We start from the raw sequence: 19,024 nt of genomic DNA on the forward strand, positions 1-19,024 counted from the left end.
TTTAAATAGTTGTATCTCGGCCAAATATAGTCCAGTCCTGATAAACCATACATCAATGGAAAATGTATTTATTCAGCTTTCAGATGAAAAATTGACACTTAAGACTGGTTTTGTGGTCCTGGGTCCCAAATTAGAATGACTTTCTGGATGATCGTGTGACACTAAAGACTGAAGTAATGGCTGCTGAAAATTGAGCTTTGCCATCACAGGAATAAATTACAATATAATAAAATAGAAAAAATATATATTAAAACATAATTATTTTAAATTGCAATAATATTGAACAATATTGCTGTTTTTGTATTTTTGATCAAATAATGCAGTCTTGGTGGGCATAAGGTACTTCTTTTAAAAGCATTATAAAATCTTAACAATCCCAAACTTTCGAACAACTGTTCGAATAATTGTTTAAATAATTCAAATTCAAATCAGTGTATATTTTCAGGCAGCAGGCTACAAGTCAATAGAGATGGGTTAGGGGCCATTCACATATCGCGTCTTTTGCCCGCTCAAGTTCGTCATCTCCAATGTAGGCACGCAGTATGCACGCTCATAATGGAAGCGACACGCGACACGCACTCATCTGTTTAAATTATATTAAGCCTTAAAGTTCTGCATAATTAAGGGCGTGGCCACTTGAGTGACAGGTGGATTGCCGCTGCTGATAATGCAGTCGCGCTAGGTGGGCGTGGCTTCAGCAATTTCGATTATCCGGGAGAGTCGCGCAGTGACGCGCTTCCAAGATGGCAACGGCCCGCTCTGCACACTTTAGGCTTCAAAACCGCTATTGAGGAGTCTATGGGTGATGTCATGGACACTACGTCCATATTTTTTACAGTCTATGGGTGCGACGCGCCCGTTTTTCCAGGCGCAACCGCACCGCATCAAGTTAAAAACATCTCAACTTTTCCATTTTGGATTGCCATTTTGAAATAAATTTAGTAGCAGAGCTACTGCAAGCGATTTTTAGAGCTGCAAATCCATTTATCCTTTGCTGAAATTTCCGCGTCTTCATGGAGAGAGCCCGTCATGGTTGCTTAGCAAAGGCAGACGCCTCAGGGGCGCAACAGCCTTTAGAAAGAAGGAGAAAGCGGTGCGCTTAGCGTTTTCCACGCGTTTTTAGGTGCGATATGTGAACAGCCCCTTAGTATGGTTGACTATCTTGTTACTATTCTGTTAGGTCGACTATATATTTTCAGCATTTGTGCATTTATATGGAGACACAATTTTTTAAATATTTGAAAGTGTTTTAGCATGCTGAAAGTGTGCAGTACCAAAGTTCAGTTCACTTGGCAGCCATATTTGCAATGCCTCCAGGCAGCTATTTTGGGTGTCCTATCGACTTGAATGGGGGAATCCTGAAATCTAATGAAAACTCTTTGCCACATTCACAGTAAAAAAAAAAGACGACGTTCAAATCATATTTAACATATTTCAAATCATCAAAAAAAAATTATTTTCATGCTCAAATAGCATTAGAAAAAGTTTATATTTCTGGTTGGCCCATCCAATGCTCATATGCAGTCATAGTCAGTCCCAAGTGTGGGTTTCAGGACAATGACTGTATCTATGGCAACCAGAGTTTCTAATGGCAGCTGCAGGAACCAACTGACAACTGGCTCTCTTTAATATAGAAGGCGTTATTTGTTACACCATAATGCACATTGCATTTCATCCGATTAATAATAATAGGAGTGTCTTTATATATCGGAGGTCTTAGGTAGTAATCTTTTAGCATTCTAACAGTTAGCGCTTTAAATATATTTTGTTCTCACTAAAAGACCACTACAGGAATTAAAGAACTGCTCCACCGCCTTTAACAAACTTCAACACAATCACTCTTGGACTACAGATGGCCTGCTGTGAACAGTGCTCCTGTTATTACGCATAATCCACAGGTTCATTGTGGAGATATTAAAAGGACAGTATTTTTCTGTAGTCTGCTTTTAATACACAGATGGTGGCTTTAATAAATACCTGCAGAACAAAAAGGCTCAGACTGTTTTATGTTGTGAACCTGATATTTCACCATCATAATATTTCTAAATGAAACTGAAGTTGAATTCTCGCACAGTAGCTCAGTTTGAGGACATACTGTTCAAGGTTGATTTACAGCAGTGCCATACTGTTCCATTTCGTAATTATTGATTTAACTGCATTCAGCGGCATATATTTAATGACTTGGAAATGTTCTTATATCTTTCACCTGCTCTGGGTTTAATTACTTTTCAGAGTAGATTTGAGTGTACTTTTTTCTTCAAGTCTAGGTTGTGCCACAACACTGACTAAACACAATCTGGACCTTCTAAGTAAAGGTGTATTTATCCTACAGTCAGTTGAAACCTCTTGAATACACACAACCGCTCTCTATTTAATTAGTCGTTGGACTTACTTTCTTCTGTGGAATACAAAAGTGTGAATTTATGAAAAATACATTTTCCATCCTTTTCAGTATAATGAATGTTATGAGTACTGGGGCTATTATTATATAGTTAGGTCCATATATATTTGGATACACTGGAACTGCATCGAAGAGAGCAACCAGCATATCACAATTTACTGCATATAAATATATTTATTGTTAACAATAATTTCACACTGGACCTCCAAATTAATGTAGAAACAACATTAATATAGCATATTCTGAATATGTGTTTAATGACATATTTTTAATAAGCAGCTTATTATTAATGAAGGCCAGTTTTATTGATACCAATACTGCTACTGATGTTTTGATTAAATGCATTTTTCCCTCAGTTTCTGGCATCAGTTATAGCCATTTAAAGTTACAGTATAACCGAAATACATTATCATTAACATTTAACAGGTTCTGAAAAATACAGAACACAAATTTAAATTAAAACAATCTTCTCACAAACGACCAACTGTATATGCATAAACTATATAGATTATTCTTTATTCAAGCTACAAAAGTTAATCAGCGAGCAGAGAAGTGAGTTATCTCTCGCTTTTTTTATCTTTTTTTTTATTTATTTATATCAAAAGACAGATTGCAGCAGGTTTCTCTTTTAACCCAGATATACATGATGCACATCTAAAACACTTTCTCTTGTCTCCCAACTATTTATGGGAATTTTGGACTTATGGTCATTTAAGGCCGCGTTTACAATGGTCTACGGTTACAATGGTCACTTACCGAAACAAATTGACATAACGGTGAGCGTTTTTGTCCATTAAAGCGTATTTGTCCATAAGAGTTTACACACAAGTGCTCATCAATAGACGTCGATCGATATGGGTTTTTCACTGGCCAATGCCGATATTTAAAACTCAGCGCAGCCGATGGCTGATATATGATGCCTTTTTTTTATCTCATAAAAATAAAAAAGTTTAAAACTTGAAAAATTTGCAAATTATTATTGCAGGCTACAAGATAGTAATAGAATTAGTAGCAGCCCAATTTAAAGTAACAATACATGTCTCAAAACAGTGCTGAAGCATGCTTTTTGTTCATGTATGTTTTACTGACAGACACCAGTGTATCCCAAAGGCTGCAAATGAATTTTCTGCCAGCAGGAGGCGCTGTTGGAGCGCTGTAATCAAATAAGAGGTGCTTACAAAAGCTACTTTATCAGGCATTACAGGAAAGACGAAATTTACATCGATGCTTTTCTCAAGAGAATCAGTTCTTTTCAAAGACACATTCATATGAAAACACCTGTGATGCATTTAAATTGTACATTTTAATCTATTTGTGGTGGTCAGTTTTGATATAGTGACGAGCCGTCAAAATAACTGAATGTATAGGAAACACTGGACACTTAATAAACAAAAAGTAAATAAATAAATTGTAATTAAATTCTATTATTTATAAAATTACAATTGTAGCTATGTTTACCTATGGCTATGATTTTATTAATACAACTCTCTGATTGGTTTTATAGTCTCAAGCATTCAGAAATCAAATATGATAAAACCATGGTTAATTTTGGTAATTTTGTATTAGTCTACATAACAGTGTTATTCAAGAAAACCATATGATTATTAGGCTATTAATTAAAGGGGGGGGGGGGGGTGAAATGCTCGTTTTCACTCAATCTCCTGTTAATCTTGAGTACCTATAGAGTAGTACTGCATCCTTCATAACTCCAAAAAGTCTTTAGTTTTATTATATTCATAAGAGAAAGATAGTCTGTACCCGGAAAAACACGAGCGCCTAGAGGCGTGACGTGTGGGCAGAGCTAAAGAATCACGAGCGCCAGTAGGCTTTTGAGTTGAGAGCATGTGGAAGCTGTGACACAGATCCAGAGGCTGAAATTTAACAAGAGCACAAAACTTGTGACAAACCGGAAGGAGTATTTTGGGAACAAAAATACTCCTTCAAACGTACAACTTAATTTTTGAAACTTTGTCCATGTTTAGCATGGGAATCCAACTCTTTAACAGTGTAAAAATCTCAGTGTGCATGAAATAGCATTTCACCCCCCCTTTAACCAATCTTTATTGTTTCGTTGTTTTTATATAATACATTTTAAGTCATGAAAACTAGAATATTAAGTCAAATGCGTTGTTGTTGGTGAAATTATTACGACATTTAAACCCGTTACTAAGATCAACAGTCAAAACTATTTCACAGGAAGTTGAATGTAGCTACCTGAAAGAAATGCATGGGCTTAATTTTTTTCTCTGTGCCGGACTGCACTGATGTCTTTTCCCAGATATAGCCTAGTTGTCCATTAATTATGTTGATAATTTGTATTCAGCCACAAACAGGAGGTGAGAGCGAGAGAGGGCGCAGATGCGGGAATGGCGCATCACGTCTGCTTATACTGCAAACTGCGTTAATCATAAAATTTATTTTATTTATATATCATTTATTTTGTTTTGGTAATGTTTTGATAATTCTTTTTTATATATGTTAATATCAATATAGAATGAGAATAGTTTTTTTTTTTTTTTTGTAACTGGGTACTGGCTATAAGTCAAATGGCCACAGTGATAATAAAAATAAAAGATTTTACAAATATTACACAGCCTGCTGCTCATAACTGCTTAAGAGTGCGATGATATCGAGGATATTGTAAGACCTACAAACAAATTTCATGAGGAAAGTTAACGTGCACGTTATAATCAGCCCAGAAGTGTCGTCTGAATTGAACGTGTTTCTACTTATACATGCGAATGATTTGTTGCATTTACAGTATGAATATGATAACTTTCTGGCATCAATTCTAGTAGGGTAAAATATAATAATGGGCTGTGTTGACCTGCCATCAGCTGAAGCTGTGTGTGAACAAGCCGCAGTGGCAGGGTGTGAGCTGTATCCTCTCTCACGCAGCCTCAGAGGGAGTTCTGCAACAACGCTAAGCTCCCCGCCATGGCTTGCATATAAATCGGACTAACCTACAGCACAATTAATAAAGATAAAAAAATCGACCAGCCGATCAATCGTTCGACCTCTACTTGTCAACATTGCTATCTATTGATGCTGTAGTCTCTGACAGGTTGTTGTTTCTTTTTCAGCTATGAAACAAAGGCCTGGGCCAGTGTTGCCACCTTGTGGACAAACAACTAATAAATCCAAAAACAACTCGAGGCGTATGTGCAACCTGCGCTTTCTCTTCTCTCGGGCTGGATAAAGATGATTGGTGGGCCACCAACTGTACAGCCCTGCAGTACATGATTCAGAAATACTTTGTGTCACTGTTATTGTATTAAATTTGTTTATGAATTAGCTTTTATATTTATTACATTTACATTTAGTCATTTAGCTGACGCTTTTATCCAAAGCGACTTACAATTGCTATATATGTCAGAGGTCGCACGCCTCTGGAGCAACTAGAGGTTAAGTGTCTTGCTCAGGGAAACATTGGTGTCAACCAGTGGATTCGAACCCAGGTCTCTCCGACCAATGGCATGTGTCTTATCCACTGCGCCATCACCACCCCTATTTATGTTTTTTTCTCTATAATAATCTTTTTTTGGCACACGACATGTTCAGGCACTGGAATCTTCTACAGAGGGAAAGTGACCCATGGATCTAGCCCTGCTGACCTGCTGGGTAAAATGGTGTGAGAGGATTTGTCTGTTTAATTAAGCACTGTGATTATATCGCTGGGAGGTAATTTAATCCCTTGGAAAGACGCTGTGAGAATCTACATCAATGGTTTTACAAGACAGTCCTGTATTTTAAAAATGCGAGTTTGAGCAAAGGAATTGCATTATACTTACCAAGCTGCCCAGTTTGGAAGATGAAGAAGTGGTTCTGTGCTTGGATAAAGTGTTGCCCTCCATGCAGTGAGGATCCCTGAGGTTGAGGTGAAGACTGGGTCCTCCTGCACCCTCAGAGGCTGACCGCAGACGTCGATCCAAGCGAATCACCTCATGGTACGGGCTCACACTGCTGCACATGGACACTGTGAAAGATACAACATAGATTAGAAAATCATATCCCTCAAAACAGACAGCTGCTGGCCAACAGTTCGGAGTTATTAAGCAGTGGACAATAACGATTACAAAACTTTGGAATGCACTGTATTTGATCATACACACACACACACACACACGCGCGCGAGATATCATAAATACACTCAAGTTACAATAAAATGATATGGCATATACACATGAATTGCTGTTATTTGCACTTCTATGGAAAACAATATTCAAATGTAGTGGAAAAATACATATGGAAACACCTTGTTACCAAGTTTCCTCCCTTAAAATTAATCTCACTATATGTACAGATATGTACTAAAGAAAATGTCAAACATATAGCAAAGATATTAAATACACAATGAAAAAGTGTTAAGCCTAGGGCACAAACTACAACTCACCCACTGCATCAGATTTGCATAAAATAAGTTTAGTTAGTTTATCTCTTAACCTAGGGTAGATATTAAAATCTAAACAACATGGATAGGTGAAACAGTCTAACAAAGAGTCATTAGTTATGTTTCCGTACTCTACTATCATCATAAATGCTTTAATCCTGGATCCTACGGACACAAACACTCAGTGAAAGCCCAAAACCTACACAGTCAAATAAAAACTGCATCAAAAGACACCATAACGGTGATAATTAAATATAGTCACAAGGAAAAAACATGCAAAACATAAACTAGCTCAAATTTTCAGCACATCTTATTTAAACAAAAAGGGTTTATGGAATACTTGTTATGCAAAAAGAATCTGCTGCCAACATGGCAAACAACAGACCTGACTGTATCCAGACATATTCCTCCTATTTAAAGAAAAGCGAGTATAACTAAAAACATCTTAATAACCTCAAAAAGAGCTTTATCATTTACATGAATACTAATGAATGACCCCAAGCCTGTAAGTGTAAATGAAACCACTGAGTGTAGAGTTCACTCTCTCCTGCAAGGAGATCTATAGTAAAGCCAATATCAGGTCTCCACTACAGGAAATTCAATACAGCAGAGCTGGTTAGTCTCCCATAAACCTCTAAGCCACAGGCATTCTGGAGTGAAAGCACTCATAAAGAAAAAGTCATTTACAGAAAGGAAGATCACAGGTCATAAGAAAACTACAGCCAAACTGGAGCATAAAGTATTGTTTGTAAAGGGAGGGGTGAATCTTTTCTTAAAAATTCTTAAAGTTCTCAGTTTTTGTTTGCGTGGATAAAAATAGTAGTTCAAGCTTTCAGCAGTTCCAGATCTGTGAAGATCAGTTACACATTCAGTTTAAGGTTACATGTTATGCAGAGCTTTTATAGCTTATTACATGAGAGCCTAAATGTCATTTTTAAAACACAAATATGATAATTAACTATGTGACCGATTAATTCATAACAAATAATGAATAATGTGGCATTAATAGTATCTGATGTCTGACATCTCTTCAGCATTGACTGACTTCTCAATTAGCATGTTATGTGGCTCTCTGGAATACTACATGCTGATTGGCCAATCACAGTATTTTGCATTGCAATATTTTGTATACTACAGAATATAATTGACTACTGTTCCCATAAAAAAAAATGTTTGTGCATATATCTGTGATATATTCATGTATATGATCTATTTCTGAGGTCCCTTCTCTTATAATAAAAACATTTCATGTCACATCATCAATACTTCAAGCCTAGCCTTTGTTTTTATTTATTTTGGCAAGTAGCCGTGTAATATCAGTAAAATGTGCAGATAGTCTGCTCACGTCATTCTGCCTTACAAAAAACAGAATTGTGAAGACAATTAATTTAGTTGTCAATCATGTTTAAAACCAATTTAACCAGAAATAAATAACTTCACGAATACTTTTTCCCTTTGTTTTTTCCCAATCAAAAGAGCAGTTCATTATCTTGGTATAGCAGAAAGTTATCGAGGACGCTCTGAGGTCATAAGAGAGCTACAGATGAAATCTCAGTGAAAGATTAGTGAAACTGGTTTAAAGATCAAAGATTAACATGTTTCTGACATGGAACAAGTATGTGAATAATTTCCCACAAAACTTGCTCCTCTAAAAAACAGAAACAGAATAGCCTCTATATAAAAAAAATAAAGCACTGACATTACCTGTGTGCGGCTTTCTCAGGAGACTTGGCCTGGTCTCTAGTTTGCTCAGGCATAACGATCTTCCTGCCTGCTGGGTGAGCACAGTGTTCCTAGACCGCTTTTCACGGGCGTCTGGGTTGGAGCTGCTGTCCTCACTCAGTTCTGGAGCTTGATCAGTCTCACTGGCCTCTGACTGGTCAGGGTTAGCATTAGGGTTATTGTTAGAGTTCAGCTCTTGCACTGTCTGCAGTGTTACTGGTTCTGTATGGGCAGTGGTGCTCTCACACTGTGTGTTGGCTGTGTGGCTGGTATCTGGCAGTAAGTGCTTTTCCGTGCTGGCCTGGGGTGGGGAGAAGGGCACCTGCGAGGGAGAAAGAGCTTGGCTGAAGTTTTCAGGTGGAGCAGCTGGACTGGGGACTGGCAAAGCGTCCACTTCTGAGACCGAGTCTTCAGTGACGTGAACAAAATCGGACGGTGTTATTGCCGTGGTGCGGTCTTCTGAGATAATGGGCGATTGTAGAGAACTCTCAGCCAGTTCTCCAGGCCAGGAACCTGGCGTAACAGTTTTAAGAGGATCTTCCACACCATCCTGACCAATGTCTGGGACATTGGATGAGTTCTTGGAAAACCTTTGGTGAGCTGATAAGGACTTGGGCAGTAGCTGCTTCTTATGCTTGGAAGACCTCTTGCTGCTCACATCATCGAGGAACCCCGAATCATCTCCCTCGTTGGTCCCTGAGCTGATGCAATTAATAAACACGCTGCGGTTGGTGGACGCTTTCTCTAGGTTTTCTGTCTGAGATCGGGTGATCTTCTTCTTGTGTCCACCAAATCCGAATGAATGTCGTGTCTTTGAGATGGAATCATCTCGAAAGGTGACCTCAGATCCCGGGCTGTTATTGTCCAGGCTGAGCTGGGTCGGGTCGCTGTTCCTCTTGCTGTGGAAGCTGAGGGACGGTGTGCGGAACAGGCTGCGCCGTTTGCCCGTGCTGCTAGAACTGGAATTCGTGCTGGAAGGAGAGGAAGTGTGGACGCCATTGCCAACACCACCGGACGAGGGTGAGGAGGGGAGCGAGTCCTGCCTCTTTCGCACACTACGTCTAAAGATGGGCAGCCTGGAGACCAGGGTGGAGCGGCGTGTCCCTGACTCGCCCATTAAGATCAAGCACCAGTTCAGACACCCTGCAAACAGGTAAAGAGACAGATCCAGAATTAGCATGACACCCTTAACAAAGTTAAATATATAAATATATATAAATGTGATCCCAAGTAGTATCCCAACAAATTAAGTAAAAAAACTAATTAGAATTCAATTCAATTGTATTTGTACAGTGGTTTTTACAAATCATAGAAAAAGCAACTTCACAGAAAATTAAGTTTCTACAATATTTAGTAGTAGCTTATCGGTGGTGACTGTCAGGTTGAGCACATATGGCAGAAATGTATGAGGAAAATCAATTATAGACGTAATCAAACAGATGATGAACACTATTAACAGCAATTATTATATAATGCAATCACACTTATAGCAATATTTGTTAGTTCTGTATGTTGATTCAGGGTTAGCATCATCTGAGGTCCTCTGAGGGTCAGCATCATCTCTTCTCAGGATCCAGACTGAAGCTTGTGTAAATCCTAGTTACCATGGGATGTAAATCACTGCATGTTCACTTGATTTTGACACTTTCTCAATTTCAAATATTTTTTAATATTTGTCAAAAAGAAAGAAACAAAGAAAGAACAAAGTTTTAGACAATGCGTATTTTGTATATTCTCATAAATAATTATTATTGTATTCTTTTTTCTATTATTTTAAAGAGCTCAGAGTCCACTTGTCAGCCAGTGTCCTCATTTGTCCTCAAATGTGGGGGAAAAGTTAATTAAAATACTGTATATCAACTTACTAATTAATTGGCTGCTTAAAATCTGAAAGGCTGGTAAAATTCTGCCTTATCTGTGTCTAATAGGCAAAAAATAATAATTCCCCACCATAGCCACAATGATTAAGATTCACAAGTGAAAAATCCCGGAGAAATTTGCATTTCTGTTTGCAGAGCACATTTCAGTACAGCACATTAAGCATTCTGTGTTGACCTTATGCTAATACTGTACTTTACTAAAATCAGGGTGAATCAGTTGTTCCCTCTGACAAATCTACAAAACATGTAGACACTTCGTACCCTTGTTGTGACAGTTGGAGATACACCCTTGATAGCTTTACTTAGTTTGCTTGACCTTACATGTTTTAATGGGTAACTGCAGTCTACAGCACAATTAATTTTTTTCAGGTATGTAGCATAATAATCATGACAATGCCAATGTCGTAATAAACAACTAACCAACTCATGAAACTTTTATTCAAGTAAAAAAAAAAAAAAAATGATGGCACACAAGTTATAACAATAAGGGTTTTGTGGGAAACAGGTAACGTTAGCCTTCATTACATTTGGCATAACTAACATTTAGAAACATTATTCGCTAGCAAAATTTTAATTAGAAGTAATTTAAATGGCATAAAATCTAACGCGAAACTATGCCAATGGTACAAATCAATAAAGTGTGAAAATCTATGAATCGAAGCAAAAAGGGCCATAACCAGCAATCTGATGTTTTCTGGCTGTCAAAACAGCATTTTTTGGACATCATACTCGCGTGGATCATATTTGGGAATCGCAGCACTGCTATAGAGCTCCAAAAATGCTAATTAGGTATCTCTCTATGTTTTGAGATAGAGCAATTACGGAATACAGGCCTATTGTTAAATGTACCATTCATATCAGCAGCTGTACTGATGGACACACGGCGTTTAAGAAACACGGAGTAACCAATAAAACGGCGACATTTACAGCAGCCGCCTGCTACAAGCGCTCTGCCTGCAGGAACAGCTCCACACACAAGACATTACCTTGAGATGAAACCTCCGTTTATATTTAAAACCCGCTGATATTCCCTTCGCTGTCAGTTTCAGCGTGAAGCCAAAATGCTCGTGGCATCACATCCGGCGACTTTAACGTCAAAGCGCTAAATTCTCCTGTCAGGATCCTGGCTCTGGCTCTGGCTCGAGCTAGTAAATCCACCTCAAGTGACGTGGAATGTGCTCGCGCTTTGCTTCCGCGTTTCCGCCTCTGAAAATGACGCATGGTACCTGCGTAAGCGTCATTTAAAAACGGCACACAGGTGCAGTAGCCCTGAGAAAGTACAATAAAAGAGTGTAATCCACTGATCTATAATAGATCAGTGGTGAAATTACACAGTTGTCTTTATCATCACTGAAATTTCATGTAGCCTATAAGAAAAACAATGGTTTCAGTTTATAAATAGTTTTTAACATTATTGCAGAATTGTATGACGGCTAAAATGTAAAAGCAAAAATCTTTAAAAAAAATAATGATAATATCGATTTTTCAGTCAATTTGTAAGCTTTTTTCTTGATTTGTTTGTTTGTTTGATTGTTTGTTTGTTTGTTTGTTTTTGTTTATTATTATACTCTGGCACCATTTAATTTAATTATATATAAATATATATGTGTGTGTGTATATATATATATATATATATATATATATATATAACGGTCCACCCAATAGGCTACTATAATTCTAAGAGAATGATTCTATACTATGACTCTAAGAGAACTCATTAGCTGATCGAGCCAGGAAATACAAAAGTGCATGGAGTTAAATTCTATACCTTTACCCTGAATCCCATAACATAACTGGGCTAAAATTCCTCCACAGCCTGCTGCAATTCTTTGGATGTCCACGTGATGTCTCTATTGCTACAAAATTCTAACGATGCATGTTTCTGGAAAGGTAAGGAAGTTACATTTGGGAAGCAGCTAATGTTCATGACATTTGAGACTTCATTTTAGCTTTATAAAAACAATATTTCAGACAGAAATTAATTCACATGCTCAATTATACCCTGCAGTGTCAATGAATTAATTTTTTAAAATCTGAATTCAATTCATACAATTTAAAAGTAACATGTCTGTTCTGTGTGATCAGACAACACAGCGATGACTGCATACATCAACCACCAGGGCAGTGTTTGTATATGTCACAACTCCCCTGCCATCTCTTACTATGGAGCGCAACCAGGAGGAATTCAGAGAATTTTCACCAGCTGGTGAATATTATTACGCAGGACAGTGCCCCCTCTACAAGTCAGCTATACATGGCACATTTTCGTGAACTGGTGTTCTTCCCACAGGAAGGATTCTCTGAGATATGGCATCAGTTCTGTGATATTCTTCCTCCTAGAGGGCCTGCACAGGCACTTGTCTGCTTCAGTGCTTAAGGTTTTTTTTTTGGCTGCGATTGCAGGGAATCACAACACTATAGATGGCAGATGGGTAGGGAAGAACAACCTGGTTATAAGATTCCTAAGAGGCACCCAGAGGTTGCATCCTCCAAGGCCACACCTCATCCCCTCTTGGTATCTCTCAGTGGTCCTTAAGTGAAACTCACTATTAGAATCCATTGAGAGCTAGTATCCCTTGAGTGAACTCACGTAATGCATTAGTGCCCCATTTGTGGTGGCTCCCCTGACTTAGGATTCAGTCTCTCCCCTAGACAGACACTCGATCTGTCACAAGGTTCTGTGTTTAGTAGTTCTCTCATTATGTGGGGCCCACCACAAAAACTTCCCTATGTGGTACTTTGTCCCATAAGTCCACAGGTTTATCTTAAAATGTTACCTCCCATTTTGGGTATGATGCGACCTCTGTAGTGTCCTTCCTCCACTGGGGGAACAGAAACTTTCCCAGCATTAACTACCAGGACTTTCAGCCATTACTTATTCTGTTTCCCTAACAAAATGAGAAAAGGCTCCGTCTGAGGTAACCTCTGCTTTCTTGGCAGCTCTTCTGGTTGTAAGAGAGTGAGCTCATGTCTTGGGTGTTGGAAGGTTATGAGGAGGAGAAGCGCATTTGGTCGTGATACAAGGCTACAAGGCTTGTCAACATCTGCCCCCTTGTGGTTTTGTAATGCAGTTCAGCAGCTATAACGTTTAGTATAGAGACCCCTAGTGTCAGAAACTTCAACACTTGATGGAAGTGACAGACTGAAAGGGAACATCTCAGTTACGTATGAAACCCTTGTTCCCTGATGGAGGGAATTGAGACATTGTTACCTTTAAACCACAACTCTGAACTGCCTCTGAGTGGGTTGAGACCATAGACTGTATAAAAACATGGACGTAGTGTACGTGACGTCACCCATTGGTTTCTGAAGAGCGTTTTTGAAGCCAAAATTGGGCCGGGGCCTTAATTATGCAGAACTTTAAGGCTTAATACAATTTAAATGGATGAGTTACAAAAGAAATTCACCTTCCTCACAGTTGTCACAAAGGGCACAAATAGCTATATAGAGCAAAATAATTTTTTTGTACCTGTAGTGTTTGCATGTAGTCCTGTTCCATGTTTTATGTCCAACAACAGAACTATGACGTAAACACGTATGAATGCTACAGTACCAGGCTGTAAACATGTTTTTTTTTTTTTTTTTTTCTGCTGTAAAGTTGGGCATTTTAACATGGGGAGTCTATGGGATTGATTCCCTAGTACTGGAAACTTTGAAACAATGTCTCTGTTCCCTCCATTAGGGAATGAGGGTTACTATACATAACCGAGACATTTTTGCAGGCATATGCTTACTTCATAAACTGCGTAGGCTGTGTACAAAACCAAGGCAGCTATAAAAACAGACTTTAATAAATGAAGCGTCCAACATGCCAATAAATGTGTTACATAAACATCTAGAAAACCATTAAAAAAATATCTGCTCAGATTTTATGTGATTTTTGAAGTGATTTGAATGTTCAATGAGCATTTTTAAATGCAATCGAGAAAGTGTCGTTAGACTGCGTCACTACATGTGTCACTCCTGGCAGCACTAATAAACTCAGTCTGAATCATCTCAACTTGTGTGTGTCTGAGGGCTGATTCATTCAATTCCACACTAATATGTGTGTATTATAATGACCTTTTCCTTCTTTGCATCCATTTTGTCATCATACAAAAGAAATCTAATAATGTTCTTGTTTTTATATTTAATGTGTTTCTGATTATTCTATATAATATCTATATTACCCAGAAAAGTGGATTGGTAAATGCTCTCAGAAACAATAAAAACAGGAACAGTTCACTCAGAAATGAAAATTCTGTCATTATGTACTTCACCTAATGATGTTAAACCATCACTTTATTTTCTCTGAACATGAAAAGAGAAATTTGTTAGAATGTACTGGTTCTTTTATTACCCATCCAGTTTCATTGAAAAAAAAATAAAAAATAAGAATAAAATCATAATAATGGTCTAAAATATGTGCTTTACTTCAATCCTTCAGAAGCAATACATCAGGAACAGACTTAAATTATTACAAAATCTATTTAAATGTTTAAATATACTGTTCTCCTTAACACGCCTAGAGCATGTGACAAGATTTTAAGTTAATAACTTATATTTCATAACTGTTCTGTAACTTATAGTGAATATAGCACACAGGACTTTTTACTTGTATTTTTATATCTTTTTAGAAGCTTAAAAGATTCAGTCCCCATTCATGGTAACTGCATAGAAAAGAGGAATTTTAAAACATCTTTTGTGTTCCAAAGATGAAAGAAAATATGGTTTTGGGTGTGGGTGAGTAAATAATGACAGAATTTTCATTACTGGCTAACATTCTCTGGGATATTGCCCTGAGAGTGTTACTTTCAGAATCAGCTTCATTCAACTCCTCTTCCTCTTCCTTTTCTGCCTTTCATTGCTTGTTCTGGGTCTGAGACTCTACATATTTCCATTATCATCCATTATCAGATATTATTAAAGGGCTCTCACTGGCTTTCCTCCTAAACATTTAATAATTACCTTTTCATGGCTTTGAATGTCTTTCAGTTGTTTCTTTGACTAATGCTTGCACTTTCTTTCCCAGAAAATGGTTTTATCAGTGTATTATCTTTGAAATGTCATGGCGATGCGGACAGCTTTAAGAGGCAGTTGCTATGAGACAGATGATAGTGGCACTGCAGCAAAGCTGTTTAAGTGTGCTGTGACAGAGACAAGAATAATGTAGCGCTCAAGAAAGGGACCACTGAACTTACCCCTGATGTAGTTGGAAAAGTGACAAATTAAGAATCTATATTCCTCCCATATGCACTCTTTGATGGACTTTTGTGTTATTTAACTGTCCCTTTAAACTATATGTGAACCCTAAAAGTTAAATGCATGAATAAGTGTACTGTAATATGCATCATTTAATACAGTGAATCAAAAAACTAATGCCAACACTGATGTATGGTTTAAAATTGACATATTTAAAATCCACTTTTAATGTTAAAACAGTATTTATGTGCCAAAAACACAACAATGTAGTTTTGCATGACCATTTTCTTATAATCTGCACGACACAAACTGATAAATCAGCCTGGAATGATAATAAACCGTAGTGTGTTCACATATTCAAATCTGGCTGTTCAGATCTGTTTGACGTCAGTAAGATGCGAGATCTCTCACAAAAAAAAAAAAAAGAAATGTAATGTTTTTTTTTTCCTGATATAACTCATTATCTAAATCATTAACAGTGATGCACATAGTATCTGACTCTTTTTTTATGATTTCAGTTTGTGTACATACAGTATAATACACATATAATAACCACGGCAGCCTCCTAAGTATTTACAGTTCCTTCTTGCTGTGCTGTAAGACCCTTCGATTTCTTGTCCATTAGTGCCATGTTTCCATCATCCAGTCCTTCCAGATCAGGCTCTATGTCACAAACACAGTCCTTTAATGGATCGTGAACTGTAAGGTAAAAGCAGAAAGCTGTTCTCACTCCGTTAAACACGTTCGTTAAATTTTATTTTTTTCTTTTACCGCATCATAGGTCATATCACATGCCTCTTAACTGCAGTAGAAATATGAATTCAAAACAAAAGCCGAAATAATTTACCGCTTTTGTGCATGAGAACTGTCTGTTATTTTGAGAGAAAGTAAATGTTGTTGAAAAAAATTTTTGATTCACAAATTTGAATTATAATTAAGAATATTTACAATTCAATAAAATATATAAAATACAACCTTGTATTGAGTGTATTATAGCTGATCTATTTTCCCAAACACTTCTTTATCTTGATGCTTGGTTATGAAGAAAACATTCTGTCTTTCCTTTTGTTTAGTTTGAATTTTCTTGATAAGGAACTCGACCCTTCTCCCCTCCTGAGCCTGGAAGAAAGAAGCCGCTACTTTCCTCCGAAGGCGTCGCGCATAGACCTCCAGCGGCAGCAGGGCGTAGCTGAACAGATAGAGGAACAGCAGCGCCGTCACTACACCTGGGTTCAGTTTACTGGATTGGGCCTCACACATGTTTGGATCAGAGTGTATTCGGGTTGTGTAAGTTCTGTTGAAGTTCAACAATTCTACCTGACAGTCTAAGCTAAAGATCTGACAGATGCCCACTTCTGCTCCAACCTGAGATGAATAAGAAAGATAAAGCAGAAGAGAAGAAAAAGAATTGTTATTATTTTTCACAATTGTGAACAGTAACTAGCCTATGAGTGTTTTCATTTTTGGAAACTTCTGCTTTAACTTGAAAGAAACATTCTGTCATCATTTACAGTTGTTCCAAACCTGTATGCATTACTTTCTTCTGTTGAACACAAAAGATGATATTTTGAAGAATGTTGGTAACCAAACAGTTGACGGTAGCCACTGACTTCCATGTGGGAAAAAAAATATATATAATATGGAATTCAATTAAGTCTTTGACTTCCGGTTTAGTTTGACTTTTTGTTTACTTACACATTTGTACATAAGTATACATCTTAAAACAATGCTTTAATCTACATTAGATGCTTTTATCCGAAGCGAATTACAAATGAGGAACAATAGCAATAGGTCAGAGACTAATTTCTTGGAGTTACATTTCATCAGAATATCTGTAAGGAGAAACTTGGGGAGTGGATTACCTTGAAGTTGACGTTGATGCCGATGTTGGTGGGTGGCATGTTTGAAATCCAAGCACCACATAATTTCACCAAGTAATACAAGAAGTGGTCCAGCACTATCAAAAAGATTGTCATTAGCAGATACAGAGTGATCACCACTGCTGGAGCCAGACATTTGAAAAGTTCTTTTTGAGTTATTCTGAAACTGGTGGAGTTTACTCCATTTTTCACATCCTTTGCTTCAACCACAATCCCTTGTTCAGCTCCTTTCCTCCTGAGCCCACCTGTGATATATGTGTTATCAAATCTTACAGACGTCAGGTAAGACCGAAGGTACATGACGGACTCTGTGAACAAATACAGAACAAAAACAGCAGCAAAGATTCTGCTGAATAGCAGCTTCAGGTCCTGTACTTGATGGTCAACTTCAGAGAAATCCTCCTGCACCCGCTGACTCAACAAATGCAACCGTCGCTTCACTTCGGAGACATTAATATGTGTGCTGTGATCAAAATCATGCAGCGTTTGCAGTAAACTCCCATATGCGCTCTCCTCGGCTCTTCTGACCATATTGTCCTTTATGCTGTTTATGAGCTCCGAGCTGCTTAGGAGACTTTGAGAGAGTTTTTCTGATGTGCATTTCACAACATTTGTGAGAGTTGCAATGTTGGCGGCCATGTTGGGTAGGACGTACAGCACTATGATCATCATAGATGTGGACAAGAGCAGTTTACAGCCTTGTCGGGTGAACAACGTCGGGAAGATTAGAGTGAAAGCACATCGGAATGGATGGATGAGAGATGACAGGATAAACACAGCTATGGCATAGATACCAACTGCAATCAATGCTGTCTGGATGTCATATTTTAAAAGATTTATGAGCCAGTGGAAAAGCAGTGAAGCAGTTACAGCAGCCAATGAGAGACAGAGAAGAAGTAGGGCGAGCAGGTGACTTGGACTCTGAGGAGTCGGAGAAGAGTAACACAACCACAGCGCCTCCATCCTGCTCATCACTGAGGCTCTAACACACACAAACACATAAACAGTGACAGAGAGAGTTAGAAATCAGACAAAAGGAAAATATTCATCTCTATAGGATAACTGAAAGAGTCTTTATTGGCTTATTTTGCTTACAGTTGTTCTAATGGAATATAAGTCACTTCTATAAACTAAAAGTAAAAAATCTCTAAATCCTTTTGACTTTATTTCTTTAGCGGAACAGAAAAAAAAATAATTTGCTACACAAATTTTCTAGTCTGCTTTTTCCATTAAAAGTGAATGGTGATTATATGACTCAAACAAAATCAAACAAAGTCATATGATAACCACTAACAAAGTCATATGGACAAATTAGAAAATACATTTCGTTTTCCACTAAAGAAAATCACAGATTTTGAGGATGAGGATGTGTAAACAGTGACACTTTTCAGGGGGGAAATTCTGTTGAAGATGTACATCTAAAGTATCAACAATTAAATAGCAAGTTTCTTTATGAAACATTTGATTATTAAATTTTCAAACATTTTTTGTTACATGGCATTGCAATGAAGTGCTAGTATCAGCAATAGCAAAATCAACAATTATTAAATGTAGTGCAATAATATATCTC

At 37.6% G+C, this 19,024-nt stretch overlaps 2 protein-coding genes across 4 annotated transcripts in view; both read right to left on the reverse strand.

Annotated features, from left to right (window-relative positions):
- LOC128018552 (serine-rich coiled-coil domain-containing protein 1) overlaps positions 1-11,591 on the reverse strand; it is a 72,576-nt gene extending 60,985 nt beyond the window's left edge. For all 3 annotated transcript variants that reach the window (XM_052604130.1, XM_052604129.1, XM_052604131.1), the window contains exons 1-3: positions 11,380-11,591; positions 8,496-9,656; positions 6,193-6,377 (exon numbers count right to left, since the gene is read on the reverse strand). In XM_052604130.1, coding sequence (XP_052460090.1) covers positions 6,193-6,377; positions 8,496-9,630 — 1,320 coding nt within the window. In that variant the 5' untranslated portion in view covers positions 9,631-9,656; positions 11,380-11,591. The remainder of the gene's footprint in view (positions 1-6,192; positions 6,378-8,495; positions 9,657-11,379) is intronic.
- Positions 11,592-16,429: 4,838 nt separating this feature from the next.
- Positions 16,430-18,487, reverse strand: LOC128018054 (osteoclast stimulatory transmembrane protein-like). The gene is made up of 2 exons (XM_052603439.1): positions 17,437-18,487; positions 16,430-16,939 (listed from the first exon to the last, which is right to left on the reverse strand). Exons 1-2 carry the CDS (start codon positions 18,424-18,426, stop codon positions 16,565-16,567), a joined length of 1,365 nt encoding a protein of 454 aa, XP_052459399.1. The 5' UTR covers positions 18,427-18,487; the 3' UTR covers positions 16,430-16,564.
- Positions 18,488-19,024: the final 537 nt, after the last annotated feature.

Source organism: Carassius gibelio, chromosome A8 (genome assembly GCF_023724105.1).
Source record: "Carassius gibelio isolate Cgi1373 ecotype wild population from Czech Republic chromosome A8, carGib1.2-hapl.c, whole genome shotgun sequence".
NCBI lineage: Eukaryota > Metazoa > Chordata > Actinopteri > Cypriniformes > Cyprinidae > Carassius > Carassius gibelio.